Consider the following 23,137-nt stretch of genomic DNA (forward strand, 5'->3'; position numbering starts at 1 on the left):
CAAAGTTAGGTTTTATAGACCTTGTGGACAGCAGCTGCAGGCTATCAATCTGGCTCCATGATAAATGGTTCTGACATTTTCCACAGACACAACTTGCAAAGAAGGCCTTTTATTTATTCTCAAATGTTGAATTCTGCATTATTGATCAGGTGCCATTTGTTAAAGGTTGCTACTTGCTAGAAAGAATTACACAGCCCCTGAGCTACATATAACATAATGAATTATTCCATTAAAGAATAGCTTCGTTAAGAGAACATTAAGGTTGCATGGTTGAGCACTCAAGTCAGAAAATGATAGCTAAGGTTGAAGTCGATGGGAGTTTTGCCTGAGTAAGGATTGCAGAATACTGCCAAGCATATCTACAATGAATGCTAACAAGCAGTGTCCATTCATTCCATGGCATTTAGTTAGTTACCTGTTTTTATTCACAGACACCAGCATTGTTTATTATAGCATTTTACAAGGCAGCAAGCAAGTGGCTGAGATTATTAAGTGTTAAGACTGACTAGGCTGATTGTTTGGCTGTTTCAAATTGCTACAGTGTTTTATTTATCAGGGTTGCGGGTCAATAGTGGTGTTATATTGTAAACTGCAGCTGAGAATACAGAGGAGGTTCACAGCTCAATGCAATGTTAGACAAGTTCAGTTTTTCAAGTCAGCAGCTCTGTTTAGTTCCCCTCTGGCCAGTCATGTTAAGTCTTCTGTCTTATCTTTTTTTCTGCCTTTCTAGCGCAATATCCTCTTGCTTCTGTTAGTCACAGGGCCAAGTTGTACCCTCAGATTCCCTACTGTATATCCAGAGTTGACAACATGAAGTTACTAAGGATTTAGATCAGTGTAATTGAGAGCACAGTTCGGTCCAAAATCAGTACCCCCAGAAGCAATGCTTGATGAGCAGCAGCAAGTTAGGGCCAAATCTGCCCAGACTTGTGTCTCCTGGAATTCCATTGACTTCAATGGGGCTGCCGGGGTTGCGAGTGAGGGCAGCATTCAATCCTTAATAAGGGATAGATTCTGGCATTTCTCTTCAGGATTTGCAGCCCCTTATGCTGTGCGTGGTCCCTTTGATTTCAGAATGGCAGCAAAATCTGGTCCCCAAATACTCATCTGTTGCATATATTATGTTAGTGCTCCATAAATAAGATTTTAATAATTGATTGTTTGGATCAGAGTCTGAAGGTCAAAGCAAACAAGTAATCCTGAGCAAAATAAAACCTACTGAAGGAAAATGTCAGTTAAAAGGATTCCTCACCTGAGAGGAAGGATATCCTCATGTTTATGGGACAGGTGTGGGAGACAGAGGATCTAGGTTCTATTTCCAGAGCTGCCACGGACTTCCTATGTGATCTTGGATAGCTCACTTAATCCCTTTAATATTTAGTTTCCCTGTCTGTAAAATGAGGATAAGGAAATTTATCTCTTGAGCATGTCATGGGGCTTAATACATCAATGTTTGTAAAGCATGATGAGATCTTCAGAAGGAAGGTGTGGTAACATTGGAAAATATTATTGTTTGAGGTGGAAACCCTGTATTAGTTGTTTTCATTTAATGAGCTCCCTTTAATCTTTTTTATTATTGTTGCTAACTTCTAGATTTTGAGCCTGGTTCTGATTTCATTTACCCCAGTGTAAATCAGGAGTAATTTCACTGAAGATAAGGAAGTTCGACTGGTATAAAATTGAAGTGAAATCAGGATCTTCTCTTGAGTTTTTTTCAATGTGAAAAAGTTACCATTTTCTGCAAAGGCTAACTGCAGAATCACATATCTTGCCCATGAGAGCAAATCGTTAAATGTCCTGATATTTTCCCATAGCCTTAATCCCAGAAGCCTCTTCCCAAGCTCCCAGCTGCACACTACACACCCATTTAAGGCTGTTATACCTCTTTCAGAGGTAGGGTTCCTGTGCTGTGTACACAATAATACACAAGCTATGTCACCTGATATGGTAATGTCACCTCCTTGGATTTATATTGACTCCACCCACCAATGCTATTCCTCCTGCTCATTTTCTTCGTGACAAATGCATATTGGTCTAGAGCAGGGGAGGGTAAAATTTTGGGCCGAGGGCCACATCTGGATGGGGAAATTGTATGCGGGCCGGGGCAAAGGGTTGGGGTGCGGGAGGGAGGGAGTGTGAGGTGCAGGAAGGGGCTTAGGGCAAGGGATTGAAACAGAGGAGGGGTGCAGGATGAATGAGGGGGCTCAGAGAAGGGAGTTGGGGTGCAAGAGGGGGCTCAGGACAGGGGTGCAGGAGGGGTGTGGACTGCAGGAGGGGGCTCAGGGCAGGGGTTTGAGTGCAGGAGGGTGTGGGGTGTGGCAGGGGGCTCAGGGAAGGGGGCTCAGGGCAGGGGGTTGGGGTGCACAGGGATGTAGGGTACAGCAGGGAGCTCAGGGCAGGGAGTTGGGGTGCGAGGTGCAGGCAGGGGGCTTAGGGCAGGGAGCTGGGGGGCGGCGTGCAGGAGGGATTTGGGCTCTGGCCCAGCGCCACTTACCTAAAGTGGCTCCAGGGTGGCAGCAGCGTGTACCGGGGCCACGGCAGGCTCCCTGCATGCCTGCTTTGGCCCCATGCCGCTCCAGAAAGCGCTGTGGCCCCTGGGTGACAGGGAGGGGGAGGCCTCCACATGTGCTGCCCTTGCCGCACCTCCAGGTATCTCCTCCAAACTCCCATTGGCCACAGTTCCCCATTCCCAGCCAATGGGGGCTGCAGGGGGCAGTGCCTGGAGGCAAGAGCAATGCACGGAGCCCTCTGCCCCCCGACCCGGAGGCTGCAGGAAAGTGGTGCTGGCCGCTTCTGAGAGTGCCGCAGAGCCTCAGGGCGCAATCCTGCAGGCCGGCTCCAAAGTCTTGAAGGGCCGGATCCGGCCCATAGGCCGTAGTTTGCCCACCCCGGTCTAGAACTTTGGAATTTTTTTTTCTCTCACTGAACTACCAAATCTTTTCTCCACTCAGAAACCTTGAGTCACCCACTTTATTTAGTGAATATTATTATCAGTTTTCATTCCCTGGCTCTGTGCATACTTTTCCACACTTATCTACATTAAACTGCAATTTGTCACCTATTGCCGCTCAGCTTTAAATAATGTAAATCCTTCTTATCTGATTGCGCCACTGCTCATTATTTACAGTGCCACACCGAACAATGTCATGTGCAGACTTGGAAATCTTCCTTTGCGCGTAATCATGGAGATCATTTGTATAAATAATAAAAAGGCCTAGGCTTCTTTGTCGTTTGTGCAATGCCTAAGCATTCTTTGTCTGGCTAACACTTATAATAGAAGTCATCTCAAAGACATGCTTAACAGTGACTTCAGAATTGTTTTTCTTTTTTCTCATTCTTTCCATTAAAATTCTCATTTGATTAAACAAGATACAGAGCATCTTGTTAAATAGGAGCTCCTGGTCTCTGCCCTTGTACCTGATCATGTGTAATGAGAAACCCTGAATGCCCCTCTATCTAGTTAGAGAATTAAGGTAAACTAGCTACTGAAGGTATCAGGTCTGTTATACTGTAATGCACCTATGTAATACTTCTTTGGATACTGGTGTTTTAGCAGTATGTTGAGTATGGAGCAATGTATCATCTTAAATACACAGCAAGGAAGTTTGAGATGTTGATGCTGTGTGATATCCACCTACTTTCTGCTGCCCACCCCATATAGACACATTCACACCAGGGATGGAGAGCCCTGATGGCTCTGAAATCTGTGGTTCTGTTTTGCAGGAGGAGCAGGTTTCCAGGAGGGAACCCTGAGTGCAGTAGAGCAGAGCTCCCCTTAAGGCTTCCTGCACTGCAGCAGATTCATGGAATCATAGAATATCAGCATTGGAAGGGACCTCAGGAGGTCATCTAGTCCAGCCCCCTGCTCAAAGCAGGACCAATCTCCAGACAGATTTTTACCCCAGTTCCCTAAATGGCCCCCTCAAGGATTGAACTAGCAACCCTGGGTTTAGCAGGCCAATGCTCAAACCACTGAGCTATCCCTCCCCTCCTCAGTGTTTCTGTGGGTGGTATAGCCATAGACTAGACAAAAGGGCCAGTGGATTCCTCACTTCCTGGATCCCCCAGTCATTGCCCTTCTCATGATGGGAACACATTGTGCCCATGGGGGCTTCTGCAACTTTGAGGCTATGTGGTAAAGGCAGACGAGCCACTCCACTGCTACTCAAAATCCAGCGTCTATGGGGACACACACCTCCTTGGTCTCTGCAGATTTTCTTGGTGCACAGAATGCCCCTTCTGGGGTGTGCATGGAGGCAGCATTTGGCCTGTTGTATGCATGGGAGGCTAGTACTCCTTCTGAGCTTTGTGTGTTTGCCATAAAGTATGAATACTGTCCTTTATCCGGATCCCCTTTAACGATTCGTTCTAAAAGGCTGAACACTAATCAGAATGTGAGTATCCCTGTGGGAAATTGGGGAGAGGATTAAGGGGAACTGAGTTAGAGCTGTTTGGGTTTGGGGGAAACTCCAGCCTAAAAGCCCATTAAAAGTGAAGCTGCACATAAAAGTCGGTCCATTTAGAAAGGGGAGGAAACCTGACCACACGGAAAGTGGAGCCCTCATCAGCATTCTTGAAATTCATGGCAGTCAAACATATTTGTTGTTACATTTTTAATCAGAGCTGGAGAATACATTCTGTACTGAAGGACAGAAGTGAGCAGAAATTTCCCCCATTCTACTGGTATTGGTAACCCTCCAGTACTTTGTATGCAAAGCTTCCATTGACTTCATTGGTAGGTGTCCTCTAAAAGATTCATGTAATAGTTCTAGAGGAGACAAGTTTGACAGCTTGTTCGGGGATATTTAGATTGCGCTGTTCCGGTTTGAGTCCATCTCTTATGAAAATGCGGTAAAATGTCTGATTTAAAGAAATTGCCAGGAGAGGATAGAGTTCCAGCTTCAACATACAATCTGGATTAAAATGTTGCTGGGCCTTTTGCAAGTAGGCAAGTGAGTGTGTTGCGGGGTAGTAGGGGAGAGGGGGCACAAAGACGTAGGTCACTCTCTATCCCTGAACTTGGGGAAGCGTAGAGACTGCTCCCTCCATGCTCCTTTGGGAGGCAAAATTGCCAATAAGGGTCAGGGAAGAACCAAAAGGATAGTGCAGGATACATGATCCCCTGTGTGTTGGGGAACTCAGGGAGGGATTATGCCTTCTGGTGATGTGATCCAAATTCCTCTGTCCCTAAAAAGAAAAGAACCATAAGGTTGCACTGTTCCTCATTAGATTAACAAATGACCAGATGGCAATGCAACTTCTGATGTGACTTGGCAGGGACATATAAGCTGGTTTCAGGCAGTATGTGGTACTCAGCATTGTGTCCGTATCATACCAGGTGATTACAGAATTTAAGTCTGCTCTTATATGAACAAGATCCCACTGGCTTAGGCTTGGTCTTGTAACCTAAAAGAGTTTGTACCGTTGACCTCTTATATTCCCCCTCATATTTTTCTGTTATCCCTTCCGTTATATTAGTTACAGAAACAATAATGTGTAGATGACTAGGTATCTATAGAGAGTAAAATTGTTCCCCCCATCCTCCTTCTTTCATAACTTTTTCCTTTTCTGTTGTCTATGTGCTGACATTAGAACCCCCTGGGACTGATTTGGATCTCACATACACTGGTGTAAATCAGAAGTTACTCTAATCAAGCCAATGGATGCTCGCTGGTGTAAAATGGGTGAGATCAGGATGAGGCCTTGTCTAGAGTTTTTTCAAAGTAGAGATATTGGCCCTTATTCTCCCCTCATTTGGACTGGTTTTATTCTGGTGTGACTCAAGTGGGGTTACAGGTGTGAAAGACAGAAGAATCAGTCCCCTTTTGTAATACACGTAGCATCAGATTGGCTCTGTACAAATACAATAATGAGGAACAGTATGTATTAGTTTGCTGCTGAGTTGTCATGACATTTTTTATCTTTAACTGCTTGTGCCTTTTGAAAGGTGATATAAATGGTGGTGTAATTTGCAACTGCTGCACAGTAGAAGTGGTGAAACCACAAAGGAACTATTTGTGGGTCCCCAATCTTGGATGCAGCCAGGGACCAATTTGTCTTCCAATATAGTTTAGAGCAGCTTCAGGACTGCTCCTCAACCCTAGGGCCATCTGCCTCCTGGGGACTGCAGGGCAACAAGGTTTTGGTCTTGTCCCTCCCCATGCTCATACTTCTGGCCTGGCATAGTGCTGGAGGCTGGGCTATGCCAGCTTTATGCCACTATGTTGGCGGTATCCCTAGAGTCTGCTCTATAGCCCCCTTGTGCTGGCTATAGGGGAGTGCAGGATTTAGCACAATGGATATACGTGGCATACTGTAACTTGCACAGATCTGACAATTAGTGGGTATGCAAAATTCAGCACTTGCGTAAGAGGAAGCCATTCCCATCAGGTACCACTGGAGGTTGCACTCATGTCGAGTGTGAAATAGCTCCCTAGCAGAGTTGTGGATAGCGAAGGTGGGAATTAAACCAGATGTGTGGGTTTTATCTTACATCTTCCTGTTAGCTGCTTATCCCGCTACATCCTCTCTCCCGGTCTCTTGGAGTATGAGTTACAAACTCACTGAATCCCAAACTAATGTCAGTAGCAGAGCATTGCTTTGCCACTTGCACACAATGGCTTGATTCTCTTGTCACTCAAACTAATGTAAATCAGCAGTGGCTGCACGGAATCCTGCAGAATTATGCCACTGATGATAAATGGCCTGAGAGGAGAAGTGAGCCCAATTACATTTTCTGACCAAGTTACACCCGATGTAACTTACCCCAGGGTTGTCACTGCTGAGGTTGGCCCAGAGATGTCCATTGCAGCTGCCTTCACTTACTCCAGGCTGCATTTGGTTAAATTTAGCCTGATCTCTTTATCTTGACTATCTAGGTTTCATTTTAACATTAATAGTTATGTCTTCTGAGTTGGAAGAAAAGGATATGAGGCTTCTTTAAATGGTGAAACTTATCAAAATGATTCCAGATCATCTGGACAGTGCAGGAAAGCTTCTAGCTTTACATCCATCATGTGAAGAAAGTATATGTGCATAAGCAATGAGAAGTTATAGATTTTATTGTGCTGTAATGTTTTGTGGCTGGCTACAACAAAATATATCTGTTGCCATTATTTACAGCAGTAACGGTGAGAAATTACAAAGCCCACTCTTCATTAACCTCCAATAAGGCTGTTTCTGCAGCCAGTGATTGCCATTACATTGATGGAGTGCTAATATTGCTCAGTAGCCCTGCTCTGTCTCTCCACTGAATACATCACAATCCCTGCCTCCCCTCATGCTACAGTGTACATCCAACAGAAGGTGCTGAAATGATTGATGAATGAAGCAGCTCGTAAAGACAAGCACACTGCCCAAAGCAACAGCTGTCTAGGCCTATCTGCTGAATAATTAGATAAATGAGCCTCAAACTAAATCTTACAGTCAGGGGTAGGAGGAAGTGAGAATATCCCCAGTGTTGAAGCAGGTCTCCAAAGACTTCTGTTCCCTTACTTCAGCCTCCGTTCCTGGTTATTAGTGTTTGATGCAGTTTACCTACCCCGTGTTCCGTACTTCACTGTCAGGAATCCACAAATCCCCTGCAGGCATGTGAGAGAGGGACATATCACTGGCTCAATGTAGCTTTTTTTTCTTCCCCTGACTGTTGTAGTTTCCAGCACTTTCCATGCAGATTGAGAACATAAGAAAAGGGCCTTGGTGGGCCACTAAATGGGCTTCCCAGAGGGAAAAACCTGCAGTTAGCCGGTTTTCCCCTCTTGATTCAAGAACAAGAAGTTTTTGGGGGCACAGTGTAAAAATTGGGAAGTGAGGCAGCCTGATTTTGTCAGCTTAAATGACAGTAGTGACCATTAGCAAATCTGCATTCACTAACAGCTACTGTACAGTGGGATAGAAATAACAAAATTATTTCCCTATGCATAAAATGACAGTGCTATGACTGACACTACTGCGTGGGAACTGTGGGTAAATGGTGACCTTCTCATGCCGGTGACCAGTGTATACAAATACAGCCATAAAAGTGGTGTTACAATTTAAAACAAGGCCTGGTAATGAAAGTCTAAGCAGTATGGGCTTGATTCTGCTTTCGCTTACATTGATGCAGATCAAGAGTAACACCACTGAAGCCAATGACAGAGTGCAGAACTGGTGTAAGGGCACAATAAAGACCTATAGGCTGGACCTAAACCCCCTTGAAATCAATTAAAGGACTCCTACTAAATTCAGTGGGCTTCTATCAAGCCCTGTATGCACAATTGCGATCAATGGACTTGGATTGTGCCCTATATGCTCAAGTTTGCAAGCACTGGTGCTGCTGCCCATGGAGTGTGCAATATTAGGAGGCAAGGCTTATGTTTAGGCAAAGAAACTTCACAATGCAGAAAAAGTGAGCCACATTCTGAACTCATTCAAACCGATGTAAAACCAGAGTAAGTAGACTGAGTTAATCTGGATTGACCTGGGTATGAGACCAAAATTTGATCCAGAATGTTTGTTTTATTAATAATGTGTGTTCCAGGAGCACACTCTTGTGTCTTGCATTTTTTTTTCTGTTATATGGAAACAATCAGAGAGGTGTATCTGAAGCTTGACACTGGCAAGGACCTGAACAATTATTGGGACTCAAATAAGAACTTCAGCAGGCAGTCTGAGTGGTCCTGTAAATCACAAGTGGTATATCCTAAACTCTTTAATTACAGAGGATTAGTGGGGAAGTGTAGCAATGGACTAAGGGAATAATGACACACAGGAAGCGAAGCATAAAAACCCAATTTCCTGCCTTTAAGGAGAAAAATCTCGATTTATAGTTCATTTAAATTGCAAGGCAAAGCAAAAAGTATTAAAGTTCTTAAACCCCACTGTTCAGCTAACTTCAAATGAACTGCACTATATTCTCTCTTACCCAGAGCAGCAGCTGTGATCTTCAACCTGAAATTGAACTGAAAGGTTCCTGGAGCTATCCCCATAGCTGAATGAATTAGTGTTCTACCTTCCTTCATACTGCCTCCCTGGTGTAGTATATTGCATGGTCCTGCACTGGCTTTAAACCCATCACCCCTACCTGTTCATAAATTGCATGTGAAATGGGAGTTCAATGGGCCATGTGGCTCCATCAGTTCTGCCTGATGTAGTCAATTCCATTTACTATTGTCATAACCAGAGTCGGAGAATTTTCTTGTGTGACATCTTCACTATTAAGTTACACAGATAATAATTAGAATATGTAATAATAATTTGCACTTCAATAGTACCTTCCATCTGAGAATCCTTAAAGCACTTGACCAATGTGACTGAATGTAGCCATACAACTTTCCTGTGAGGGAGGTGGTAATTTTACCCATTTTACAGATTGGGAAATGAAGCAGCGATCAAGGAGCTCCTGTCTATGGTCACATTGCATGTCTTTGGCAAATCCGGAGATAGAGCCCACATCTCCTGGCTCTCATTCATTTATGCCTTAACCACAAACCATTTGCTCCAAATACGAATATCCCTTTGATCCCTTTGTTTTACTGTGCTTAACATATAGTACCAGGATTACATGTGTGAATCTAAGTATCAGTATCCCCATTTTGCAGGCCACCTCTACTGTATCTTATACCTTTTCTGTTTGTACCTTCTTTAACTATACCCAGTGGCAGCTGTCTTTGGACTGTAAATTATACCTATTTTGCACACCTAGGCTTGATTCTTCTTCCAATTAATTTGCTATAAAGCAGGAATAACTGAATTGAAGTCAAGGGAGTTACAGTGGAATGAAACTGGTGTAACGAGAGCAGAGTCAGGCTCCTACAAAATGCTGAATCAGTGGTTACCCTTTGTTACTACTCAGACTCACTTTTCACCTCAGTTATACACTGTGTTTAATTTACAGCACTATTTTTGTTCACATTAATTTTGTCCAAGAGAGTTCCATGACAGTTGCATTTCTTTTCCAGGTCTAGATTTGCCCCATAATGCATTGGTGTCTAATAAAAACCTGCCTATGTTCTATTAGTCTTTTTTCAGAGAAGACAGTGCTTTCAGAGGGGTTGGTAAAACCTCAGTCTCCAACTTGATAACTGACTGTGGTGTTCCCCTAAAATATCTGCTAAAAGCCACATTAAGGGACATTAAAAGCAGCAAAGAATCCTGTGGCACCTTATAGACTAACAGACGTTTTGGAGCATGAGCTTTCGTGGGTGAATACCCACTTCCTCAGATGCATGTAATGGAAATATCCAGGGGCAGGTATATATATGTGTGCTAGCAAGCAAGCTAGAGATAACGAGGTCAGTTCAATCAGGGAGGATGAGGCCCTGTTCTAGCAGTTGAGGTGTTATTTTGCACACTTCAACTGCTAGAACAGGGCCTCATCCTCCCTGATTGAACTGACCTCGTTATCTCTAGCTTGCTTGCTAGCACACATATATATACCTGCCCCTGGATATTTCCATTACATGCATCTGAGGAAGTGGGTATTCACCCACGAAAGCTCATGCTCCAAAACGTCTGTTAGTCTATAAGGTGCCACAGGATTCTTTGCTGCTTTTACAGATCCAGACTAACACGGCTACCCTCTGATAATTAAGGGACATTGTAGATTTCAGGGGGAGAGATAGCTCAGTGGTTTAAGCATTGGCCTGCTAAACCCAGGGTTATAAGTTCAATCCTTGAGGGAGCCACTTAGGGATCTGGGGCAAAAATGGTCCTGCTAGTGAAGGCAGGGGGCTGGACTCAATGACCCTTCCAGGTCCCTTCCAGTTCTAGGAGATTGGTATATCTCCAATTATAAAATAAATAAATATAAATTAATGGTCAAAGGGACAGCTCCCATGTTTAATAATTAAATGAATATTTACTTTTGGAAACTAATATAAATATTACCTATCCATACTGTATATACTATTTAGAAGAAAACTGTTTAAATTCATGTGGAAAATAATGATGTCAAGTTGATCCACTTTTTCATAGTCTTAGGCAATTTTTAAACACCTCCTCTTTGCCATTTCACAAGAAAGTCAGCTAAGACATTTTGGCTCTAACTAGCTCTTACAGCAGTTTTGACCCACTCCAGTTGAAATTAGTGGAGCTGCTTCTGATTTTCAGTCACGTGAGATCAGAATCTGGCAGTCCTTGCATCTGGTTTATAGTGGGCATGTACTAAGCTGACATTGGCACAAGGCAGTCCAGTGATTTGCCTACCGTTATTACACTGTCATAAGTGTCTCTCTTAACTGAGGTTACAATCCAGAATGCTCTGGTCAACATAATCATTCTTCACTTTGACCAATAGAAAATTCTCAGTCTCTTCTTCAAAACAAATGAAAGACCAATGCTGTGGAAATATCAATGTACATTGCAACGTAATGTCATTAGCTCACCTCACAGGTACAGAATAAAGCTCACATATACCAGAACACCAGGAACTAGTAGGCAAATAATTTATGCTATCTATCTTTGGGTCACTCCCTGATGAACTCGTGATGGCGGTTTATTCAGCATATTTGCCACTAACGATAGTAAATTTTATAATTTCAGCTACACTGGCTTTTTATGCCAGTGAGAGAGAGATCTGGCTCCTGAAACCTCTGCCATCCTAAGAGCAGAAACACTTGCTGCAGAATAGAACGGTCAATTATGTTAATTCAGCAGTGAGATGAAATGGGCCTAATTCTGATGTCACTTAAACAGGTTAAATCAGGAGTAACTCCACTGCAGCTAAGGGATGTAATTGAGATTGTAATTGAGATTAGAATCAGTCCTGGGGTATATTCAGTCAGTTCTGCTCCCTGCGTGAAGTGATCAGGAGTTTGCAGGATGTGGTTGGTAGCACTCAAATACATCACCTGAACACACAGAAAAAATAGATTTTAAAAGCGCATCAGGCAGTTTGTTTTTATTTACAGTGTTATGTCAGTTTGATTTCCAGCAGATCAATCTCATGCTCCAAATGTCGGCATCCGTTTAAAACTACAGGGCACTGCAGAGAAAGCAAACAGGGAGCAAGATGCAAGCAGGAAAACCGTTAAAGGTTTATATTTGCTCTTTTGGTTTCTTACCCTGCTAGGGATTTCTTGCTGTGCTCCCTCCCTACCCCATTGACTTGACTCTCCCTGAACTGCCTGGAGAATTGCATCAGCAATAAATTAATTATTTTGAGCTAAATTCAGCCCTAGAGCTCCAGTGGGTGTAACTCCCACTTTCTTCAATGGTAGCTGTGCCTACCTACGGCAGTGCTGAATAGTATGCCTTTAACACAATATGGAAAGTGGGGAGGCATTAAAAAAAAAAGGCTTTTTAAATTAGGGATTGGGGAGGAAGGTTAAACAAATAGTGAGGCTGAATAAATGAGACCAGAACCTTCTGCACTCCAGCAATGTTTCTCTGTTTTACCTTAATTGGTAGTGGAACACAGAACAGAAAGCCTGGGTACAGAGTCTTAACCAGACTTCCTGTCTAATGATCAAATTGTTTTCTCATGCTAAGAGATTTAGGGCCAAATCACCCCGTTTAGCCATGGGTGTATGCAGAAGGGAACACACAAATACTGAATGGACTACATTGATGCTTGGTGTAATTCCATTGTCAGTGGAGTTATAGCAAGGATGAATTTGTCCCAGTGAGTTTGAACTCACCAGGCTTCTGATTTAATCTCATCTCAGTTTGGAGGGCTAGTGCCACCATGAACGGGGATCCTCACTCACAAGTAGTGCCATCCCAAATGGGGAGAGGAGCATTTGGCATTGGGTCCATTCCCCTCTTGTGCACACAGACTATATTCAGATGGTAATTTGCACGAAACTGCTCTGTTTGCATTGCAGAGAGAAAAAAATTGTAATTTGCCTCAAAATTCGGAAATAGTCTTCTCTAGAGGCATACATGCCACTTCCATAATGTTAACAGTAGTTATGCTTTCACACTATGATGAGGACACCACTTAATGCACTGCCACTTGCCCAAACTTGTGTGTTTGATACAACTGACATATTTAAGAAGCTTTTAACCATAAGTTCTGTCTGGTTGTCGTCCTGAAGTCAGTCTGCTTCCAGACAAAACAACACAGCTGTGACTTGAAAGGAAAGGAGTTGACAAAGATGGGGAATGTATCCTACAAAGTTCAAAAAGTCATGTGCCAAATACAAGTAAAATTACTGAAGGGACCAAAGCTGTGTTGAATTATCAGTGGTTTTGCTTATATGTAAATGGCTTATAAGTTTGGTTAAGGATACTGTATAAACTCATTACATCCCACAGAGTCTTAGTCATAGAAATAACACCTTGTTATGTACTCATCTAATGGATTGTGAGCTAACATGTTTTAACACATCCTTTTACGCTTATTACATTCCAGACCCTTGGAGATAATTTCAAAAGCTGACCATTAAAACTAGGCTCTTTCACAACTCTTTGATGACACTACGAACTGGGCATTTCATGTCGGCATTTGGATTAGAAATTAAAAGGTGTAAATTACAGATCAAACTTTTATGTATTTGCTTTATTAATCAGTCGTCTTCATAGAAACAGCATCAGCCTCGATAGTTTAGCAGCCTAGATTACCTTTTGGTTTGTTTAATTGGTCTGCTAGGATGCAGTTAATTTTCTATTTATGTGAATCACAAGACAAAAAAGGTGATGTAATATCTTTGTCCTAGAGTAACTGAGACATTAAAATACATTGATGTGCCTGGTAATCATTAAATACACAAGTTGACCATTAAGGCAAGAGAGAGCGGGCTCTTGGCCTTAGTAATTGTGCACTTTAGGCCAAATTCTGCTTCCTTTACAAACACTTGGATGTCTATTGACCTCAGTGGCCCTACTGGCTTGAGTAAAGCAAGAATGATTTGACGCGTTGAAATTTGAAAGCCATTTAAAAAATCCTAAACTCTAGTATATTCAATGCTCTAATTAAATGTGATTTTCTTTGTGTTTTCTGACAGGTGAAAGTCATGGTACGCATTTGTTCCACTCTTGCCCGGGATACGTCTGAGTCAAGCTCCTTCTTAAAGGTTGATCCACGTAAGAAGCAAATTACTCTGTATGACCCATTGTCCTGTGGAGGCCAGAACACCTTCCAGAAAAGGGGCAATCAGGTTCCGCCGAAGATGTTTGCTTTTGATGCAGTTTTCCCCCAAGATGCATCTCAGGTAGGCAATGTATGACTTGGACTAACAGGGATCTAAGATGTTTTCCAGTTAGCACTAGTGTGCCCAAGAGGCAAATTCATCCCTGCTGTAATTTCAGAGATTTCACTGGAGCTAGACCAGGGATTAATTTGGTCCATAGATGTCAGCAATACTGAGATAAATAAGTTAAATCAAATCTCTATAATATGATGATCAGCTTTACTTTAATCCAGCGGTTCTCAAACTCTGAGTCAGGACCCCAAAGTGGTTCGGGACCTCATTTTAATGGGGTCGCCAGGGCTATCTTAGATTTAGGCTAGCTTTGGCCCCCAAATCCAGGGTGGCAGAGATGGGGCAGGGTAAGGCTTTAGTCCCCGCCCCCTCCTGGGGTCGTGTAGTAATTTTTAATGTCCGAAGCGGGTCACGGTTCAAAGAAGTTAGAGAACTGCTGCTTTAATCTTTTGCATTACATGTACGATAAATCTTACTAGTGATATAAAATACTGCCTAGCCTGCGAATAAACACCAGATAACAGTATTTGATGATACTCCTTCAACTGTTTTTGGTTAGTAATTGTGTTGCAAGTCAATAATGTGAAGATGGCTAATCCTATATTCTATCCTCAACTCATTAAGAAGCTGAAGAATATTTATGTGGGGTTTTGCCAGTAGAAGACGACACGGGCTCTACCCCAGATATATAAATAATTAGTGGTAATATTAATTACGGATTACAAAACAATAGCGTAACAGATGTCTGTAAACTGGACCAATGGAGAAGCAACCATCAAGGTCTTATCTACAGTAGGAAATTTTCCCTAAAATTCTTAAATGTTGCTACTACTAGCTGAGCCCCAGCTGATGGGCATAGTGTAAGAAGTGGACAGAATAGTTTAGACAGGGGTCTGGGTGTCTGCCTGTGTTGTCTAAACCTGATCAGGGTGAATCTATATGACAAGGTGCTTAAAACAGCACCGGCTACCAATATCTTGTCTTCATTCGGGCTCCTACAATTGCTAACGGCTGTGGAGATTCAAAGCAAAAGTGGAAAATTTCAGAAAATATTTCCTAGTGAAGACCAGACAAAAGGGTTGTACATTGTTCATAGACTCCCACCCACCTGACAGCAGAATTGTAACACTTTCACTGCATCCAAAATTTGGATAAACAGCAGCAAAAATGGTTGAAAAAGTGCAATTTTTAAAGAAAAAATGTAAACAAAAAAAGGCCATTAACTTCAATGGGGCAACTCACATAAGTAGGACATGTGAGCTTGGGCCCTTAGAGATGACGCCATACTATTGGAAATCAGCAATGACATTTTGGTGCTGTCACAGCCATTAATATTTATGATGTTTCTATTAATTGTCTTATTAAATACCTTTGTCAATCTTGTTCTACTCATGGCAGGCTGAAGTGTGTGCTGGGACTGTGGCTGAGGTGATCCAGTCAGTGGTGAATGGGGCAGACGGCTGCGTATTCTGCTTTGGCCATGCCAAACTGGGTTGGTATTGTTACATTTCCTTACTCAAACTGCGAAGTTTCTACTTCAAGTCTTAAATGATTTTTATTTTAGGTTAAGGAGAACAACAGCTTCTAAACTGCCTGCGTTCAGTGCACTATTATGTATATGAAATTGAAACACCTCACTCATGCAAGTGTCTTTTCCCTACCTGGTCCTCCTTTCTCATTTGTCTGTTTATTCCATTGTTACATATTGTCTAACTCCTAGATTGTGGGGTCTCAGCAGCATGGGCTGCCTTTGTGTGTTCTTGTTTAGTACTTTGTATAATGGAGTTCTGAACCCTGCCTGTTGTCCTTAGGCACTACTGCAGTGGAAGTAATAGTAATAAGAATAATGTGGTGATTGATGAATTATCGCATAGTAATCTACAGCTTTTATGAATATTTTCAGTGTTAGAAATCTATGCAACTATTGCAGTCTTATGGGCTGCTTACAAACTGATTATATTCCTTCAAGTATTTGATATTTGTGATTCAAAATATAAGCACTGGGACTGGGTGCCTAAGTCTCATGATATTTTTGGCTGTTCTTTGATGGATGACCTACCCATTCTAAACCACTTTCTTTTCTGCCTGAAACAAATTTTATTTAATTATTAATTGAATCTTCAGTGACTAGCCAAAAATTTGCTTCTGCAACCATTTGCATGATCAAAACGTTCAATGCTGACAAAAAGAGTGTCATCAAAACAAGATTCTTTTAGAAGACACTACAATTCTAACAAGAGTACTTGTGGCACCTTAGAGATTAACAAATTTATTTGACCATAAGCTTTTGTGGGCTACAGCCCACTTCTTCAGATGTGGGCTGTAGCCCACAAAAGCTTATGCTAAAATAAATTAGTTAGTCTCTAAGGTGCCACAAGTACTCCTGTTCTTTTTGCGGATACAGACTAACACAGCTGCTACTCTGAAACCTAAAATTCTAACGTAATTTTATGTACTGCTCATCCATATCTAGAGGTATCTGTTGGGAAATGCTGACTATTTAAAGGCAACAACTTTGCCACCTTTATTACTGCCTGAAAAGTGATCCCATGCAGTTCTACCAAGGAAAAAAAACACTTCAAGGAAACTTCCATTCTTCAGGTAATGAAGAAGTACAGTACACTGTCAGGCACTGGTTGTCTCAAATTGCATCCAAAATGGAGGCACCCAGAATTGATGAATACTTGAAGTCTCAAGCCTTCATGTCTTGCTTAAGGCCAGAGAGTAAGTGAAGCAATGCCAGCTAGAGAGTCCATGTTCCCAGTCCAGTGTCCTACCAATTGGTCAACTCTGCCTCCCGATTTCCAGGTTTTTAATGATCTAATCTAGACTAAGATAAAGTATAAAACATTAGCTGACAATGTGCAGCTGCTTCATTAACTGCCTTCCCCACCATTCCCTCTCCTACAGAGAGAGACAGACAGTTTCACAAAGAGTTGTAAAGTCTAAAAATATCTTGCTGCACTAATCTTCTTAACATTAGATTCCACTTATGCCCACAATTCATTAAATGAAATAAGGTAAGAAAAAAAGCCATGAGAAATTGTCTAAAGTGTATACATATCAATATCGTTTGTGTGACAGCTATAGAAAGAGCTATAAATGAGAGAGAGATTCTGAAAACTTAACTATGTGCAGTATTTGAAGTAATTCAGAAAACAGAGTAAGATAATACTGTATGCATGCTTTTAATTAACAGATGTTTTAAACAGAGACAGGCCTGCACCAAAATCCTGGTTCAAGAGAACACTGAACTTAGGGAACATTTTGATCTGGATCCAAACCCAACATCGTGGGACCACCTCTGGACCAGATTATATGATAAGTCGAGCTTCTGCTGAGTGTAGTTAAGGAAGGGATGCAGAAAAGAGCCAGCTGCAGCTCCCTGATCCCGGGGCCAACTCTATGCATTTCCAGCCCCAGCATCCTATAGAACCATCTAGGGGCTGCTCTAAAGTATGCTGGCTAGTAACATTCCTCCCCACCAGGAGATCATTTCCAAACTAGGGATTGTTGGAGCGCATGACACTCGCACACCCTCCACCCTGCCCGACATGCCCTGTACACTGTTGGCTGCAGAGTGGTGTAGGAACCAGCTATAGCTCAGCTAAGGATTCCTTGAATGTTAGGGGAATCTTCATCTAGGAAGATCTGCCTGTTTTTCAGCCTCTTTATGGTGGCAGAATGCTACAGAGAAATGGATCGCAACTCTGGATCTAGCCTACTAGTTTTAAATGCTGTCATTTGTCCTTTCTTTCCATCTGTCTGTCTTTAGTAAAGGAAATGGTTTTCCTGAGCCTGTGCAGAATAATGTCATTTGACAGAAAGCTCTAGATGCACTGAGTGTAATTTAGTTTTCTTTTCTCCCCTCCCTCCTACCTGACAGGAAAGTCATACACCATGATTGGAAAAGATGATTCCATGCAGAACCTAGGCATAATCCCCTGCGCCATCTCATGGCTCTTCAAGCTGATTAATGAACGGAAAGAGAAGACAGGGGCCCGCTTCTCAGTCCGGATCTCTGCAGTGGAAGTGTGGGGGAAAGAAGAAAATCTGAGGGACTTACTGTCAGAAGTAGCTACAGGCAGCCTGCAGGATGGTCAGTCCCCAGGTGTCTACCTTTGTGAGGACCCAATCTGTGGCATGCAGGTAAATTTAAGATTAATTTTAAATGAAAACTAATCTCTAGCAATGTGATATTTAGGCTTGAAAAGATTAGATTTTCATCAGTAAATGCTGGTAAACATCAATTGCTCCATACACACAAAAGTGATAACAATATTTCCATCTATGATAACTGAACTTTCCAGATAGGCAAGGTAAGAAAAATTCTTCTTGAGAACTTATTTGAGTTTGGTTTAAGGATATTTACTTATATATTTTGATGTGATGCTGGCAAATTTGATTTAACAGTTATTAAGCTTTAACTTTTTGATTCTCAATTTCTACTGTCATTTAAATAATTATTGTCCAACCCCCCACACCACTTTCCTGCAACTGTGAAAATTTATGCTTAAACCTTGATATTATTCATCAAAATTATAAAAAAAAAATATATATCAAATTCTGCCAAGACTAGTGATATTTTTCTGAGCTACTAAGATGGTAGAATTCAAATTCAAGAACTACTTGAAGCATAAGCTTTGCAGACTTGAATGTGTTTACTTTGAAACACACAAGAACTTTATGACCTGCAGCTGTGGGGCCATCTGCTTTCCCGGCCTCCAGTATGACTGATGATGAGCAGAGGTTGATGTTTGCAATAAAATTTGAAAACATTCAGAGCAAACAAAATTCACCTTCCCCCTCACCCCCACTAAAAAAAGGGAAGAACTGTGATCTCTTTTATAAAACAACAAGCTAAAATATTTACAGTATTGCACAAATAGCTGGAAGCCATTTCTTTAGCTGTTTATCTCTCTATAAACTACTTTATTCATGGCACTAGCATTACCAATGTTGTAGGAAGTATTAATAGCTACTTATAATTGTTGCCAAGAAATAAATGTTAGGGCTGGCCAAGCCAAGAATAACTCCAACTCTCTTCAGGCGTGGAGAGTCAGCAGGAACACCTAAGTAGTTCATATTACCTCCTGGGCAACCACTAGAAAGTCTATGGCTTTTTTACTTTTACTTAGTTGGTACAAAAAATGCCCACTCTTTCCTTTTGCTATATACACAGCAACAGGCCTTGTCCCTATGTGAGCTCACAAGTTGGGGGGAAATTCACAATGACAGGGCACAATTACAGTCTCTGAACCCTAAGCACCCAGTGTCATAACATTTTTCCCAGATTTGGACCTTCGCGTCCAACATATGGGTGTTAGCATGAAATCCTCCAAGCTTAGTTACCAGCTTGGACCTGGTAAAGCTGCCACCACCCAAAAAATTAGAGTGTTTTGAGGCACTCTGGTCCCCCCAACAACCTTCCCTGGGGACCCCAAGACCCAAATTCCTTGAGTCTCGCAACAAAGGGGAATAAACCATTTTCCCCCCCCTTCTCCCTTCCAGGTGTTCCCTCCCTGGGTTCCTGGAGAGATACACAGAAACAAGCTTCGTGAATCTAAACAGAGGGACTCCACCCTCCCTGTTTCCAGTACTGGAAACACAAGTACTTCCCTCTTCACCCAGAGGGCATGCAAAGTCAGGCTTAGTAAATCTAACACAAAGAGATTTTCCCCCTGACTTCTTTCTCCCACCAATTCCCTGGTGAGTTGCAGACTTAATTCCCTGAAATTCCCACTAAAGAAAAACTCCAACAGGTCTAAAAAAAAAAAGCTTTATAAGAAGAAAGAAAAATACATAAAAATGGTCTCTATATATTAAGGTGACAAATACAGGGTCAGTTGCTTAAAAGAAATATGAATAAACAGCCTTATCCACAAAGAATACAATTTAACACATTCCAGCAACTACACACATGTAAATACAAAAAACAAACAATATAAACCTACTGTCTTATCTCTTTGTACTTACAACTGGGAAACAGAAGATTAGAAAGGCAGGAGACAGAAAGATCACTCTCAGAGCCAAGAGGGTCAGACACAAGAAGAAGAACAAAGAACTCACACACAAACTTCCCTCCACCCAGATTTGAAAAAGTCTTGTTTCCTGATTGGTCCTCTGGTCAGGTGTTTCAGGTTACTGGTGTTACCCCTTTACCGGTAAAAGAACATTAACCCTTAGCTATCTGTTTATGACACCTAGTAGCCTCAGGGCACCAATCACTCCAGAGAGTAGGGACAGTAGAAGCAGGACCTCAGGATGATGTACAGTATTGTCAACCCCAACTGTAAAAGTGCAGTATGTGGAAAACAAGGGCCTGTCCCTGCCTGCAGGTATATGGGATCTTGGGAAGCAATTACCACACAGGTGGGGTGCCAATTAATTTCTTTATTAAAGGAAAAAGGAAGTGGTAGGAATTTAAAAATGAAATATGATGGGATGGGATGTATAGGGTGTTTACAATAGACAATGATGGGGGGGTTCTTATTGAACAGTGTAGGGAGTTCTAACAGTGGGGTACAGTAAGTGGGGTTCAGCACAATGGGGTACAGTACAGTAAATAAGCGTATCAAAAAGAAATGCAAAATAAAATGGTAGCTTCTATATAAAATGGTCAACAATCTTAGATAGAATATATTAAGTGGTTGGTGGCCTTATACACAATGTAACACAATGGTATCAATGCAAATACAAAGTACATCAGAAAAGTGGAAGCAACAAATGGGGTGTTATAATTACAAGTAAAATGTGAATATAAGTGAATTTATGTAATGTAACGGTATAAAAGAAAAGTAATGACTTAATTTGTGAGGCTAGGATAGCAGATGATCTGTCAAGGAACAGGAGGGGGGAGGGGAGTGAATGATTAGTGGCAACTGATGAGAGGAGAGTGCGGCTGGAAGCAGGGAGGGACTCTGAAGCCCTGCAGGGTAAGGACAATGGAGCAGCGTGATGGTGATCTCCGGTAGGGGAGGGGCAGCGGAGAAGCGTAAAGAAGGGCTGGAGAGAGGTTTAAGCAACAAGCGGACACCAAAAACAAAGGTAAAAAAAACCAGCAAAGGGTTTGGGAAGTTTCACAGGGGGAGAAGCAGCAAGGGGTTTGGGGGGTTCGGAGGGTGATGCAGACGCGGGGTGGGGGCAGCAAGGAGTTATAACAGGGAGACACGGAGAAGCACACAGAGGGGGAGATTGGAGCGGGGGAAAAACAGACACGGGAAAGTTCAGGGGGAGATCGGGACAGCGGGAAGATGAATTTGAATCAGCAAAAACCTTATCTATCTTAACCAACGACTAGGCAAAACAACAAATATCACAATTCTGAGCAAAACTATAACAAGCAACTATACGGAGCAACAAAACAGTAAACTATAACAAGGCAGGTGAAATTTACAAGCTCTACAATCTTAACAAACTATGACTTATTAAACTAAAAAAAACAAAACCTATGGTGCACCTTATGCTATGGGGAAGTCACAGAGCGCAGATGGTATGTGCCCAGGATACAGCTCCCAAGGAAGCCAAGGGATGGTGGCTGAAGCCAAGGGATACAACTGAAAGCAGGGAGCCCCGAGGCAAAGCCCACAGGAGCAGAGCTTAGCAGCGGCACAAACTTATTTTTAGCAGCAAAGTGCTGCGGAGTTTGAGAGGTTTTAAGACACAGAACAAGGTTTAGCTTGAGTCTGTGTGCTGGGGAAACAGAGCCAGCAGCTAAAGTAATAAAATAAAAGTAGGGAAAGTTTCACAGAGGGATTCTTACCAGTCCCCAAGGCAGCAGCAAAGGTAGAAGCAGCAGCAACATCAGAAGAAGCAAGGAGGGCTCGGTACAGTCTCAATAATCAGGAGATCTCTCAGGTAGCAATTCGTTCTTCGTGGGGGGAGGTTTCAAAAAACGGGGGTACGCTCAAAAAATAAAACGAGAGCGCAGAAAGGGCCCCCCCCCAGAACCCCTAGCTGATCAGACCAGGCAGCAATGCAGGAACTTTTCTGATGTTTGTTCCAAAAATGTCTGTTTTTAAAGGCAAACTCAGGCAGTTTCCCGCCAGTAATCCTGATAGGCTCCCTCTGTCACAGGGGAGGAGGCACAGGGAAAAACCAGGCAGGTGAGCACAGAAACATGTCTGGGCAGAGTCCTGTGCAATAGGTGACTCAAAAGCACATGAGGCCTATGACTCATGCGCAGGATCTTAAAAACACAATAGGTCTTGCAGCTCTGGACATTGCCTGCCCTGCGCCGAGCCCAGGTTCAACGAGGTGATAACAGGACTAACCCTTTGAACAGGGCAGTGGTCCCACTTAGCACGCAGCACAAGTGGCCATCCCTTTGAGAAGGGAATGGCTCTTGTTAAACAACTCAAGGGGTCCTCCCTTTGAGAAGGGCAGTGGCCCTGGTAAACAACTTAACAGCCAGGGAAGGGTGGCCACAGGAGGAGAACAAAAACAAAATGGAGTATGGGGACAGCTGTAAGAAACAAAATGGAACAGACAGGGCCTAAAGGTTTCACAGCTTCATACAACACAACTGAATTAATGCTTGATATACTCAGAGGAAAAGAAGGTAAAATGTTTTATTAATATATGTGCAAAATCAGCAACATGATTCCTATATGTCATATTATTCTCAATCAGACTTTAGTGTGTATGGTTTTGAGGATGATCTTGTTGCTTACAAGGTGAGGTTGTTTTAATATATATCTACCCCTAACTGTGCTCCGCATCAATTGAGAAAATATGCATTTGTAAGAAAGCAAATAGATTAGTGGGACTTGGTTAGGTGGATTCTAACCTTCTAATGACTTTATTCACCCTTTATTTGGGCTCCCTCTCTTATAGAGGAGGAACTTACTCCTGAGCTCCACTCATAGTAAGGGCTGAAAAAGGAAACTTGTGGGTGTATTTAAACCTCTCAGACAAACAGGCCTCCCCTGTAGTCTGTGGACCAGCTCTGTGTATTACCAACACCAATGCCATCATCAGTATATGTACAATTATTAAAAATTAACAGGGCATGG

At 42.4% G+C, this 23,137-nt stretch overlaps 1 protein-coding gene across 2 annotated transcripts in view; it reads left to right on the plus strand.

The window, feature by feature from the left end:
- The window catches only part of KIF26B (kinesin family member 26B), a 458,615-nt gene that overhangs the window by 339,626 nt on the left and 95,852 nt on the right, over positions 1-23,137 (plus strand). For both annotated transcript variants that reach the window (XM_030557033.1, XM_030557034.1), the window contains 3 exons: positions 13,926-14,132; positions 15,522-15,615; positions 18,010-18,272. In XM_030557033.1, the coding sequence (XP_030412893.1) occupies positions 13,926-14,132; positions 15,522-15,615; positions 18,010-18,272 (564 nt within the window). The remainder of the gene's footprint in view (positions 1-13,925; positions 14,133-15,521; positions 15,616-18,009; positions 18,273-23,137) is intronic.

Source organism: Gopherus evgoodei, chromosome 3, assembly GCF_007399415.2.
Source record: "Gopherus evgoodei ecotype Sinaloan lineage chromosome 3, rGopEvg1_v1.p, whole genome shotgun sequence".
NCBI lineage: Eukaryota > Metazoa > Chordata > Testudines > Testudinidae > Gopherus > Gopherus evgoodei.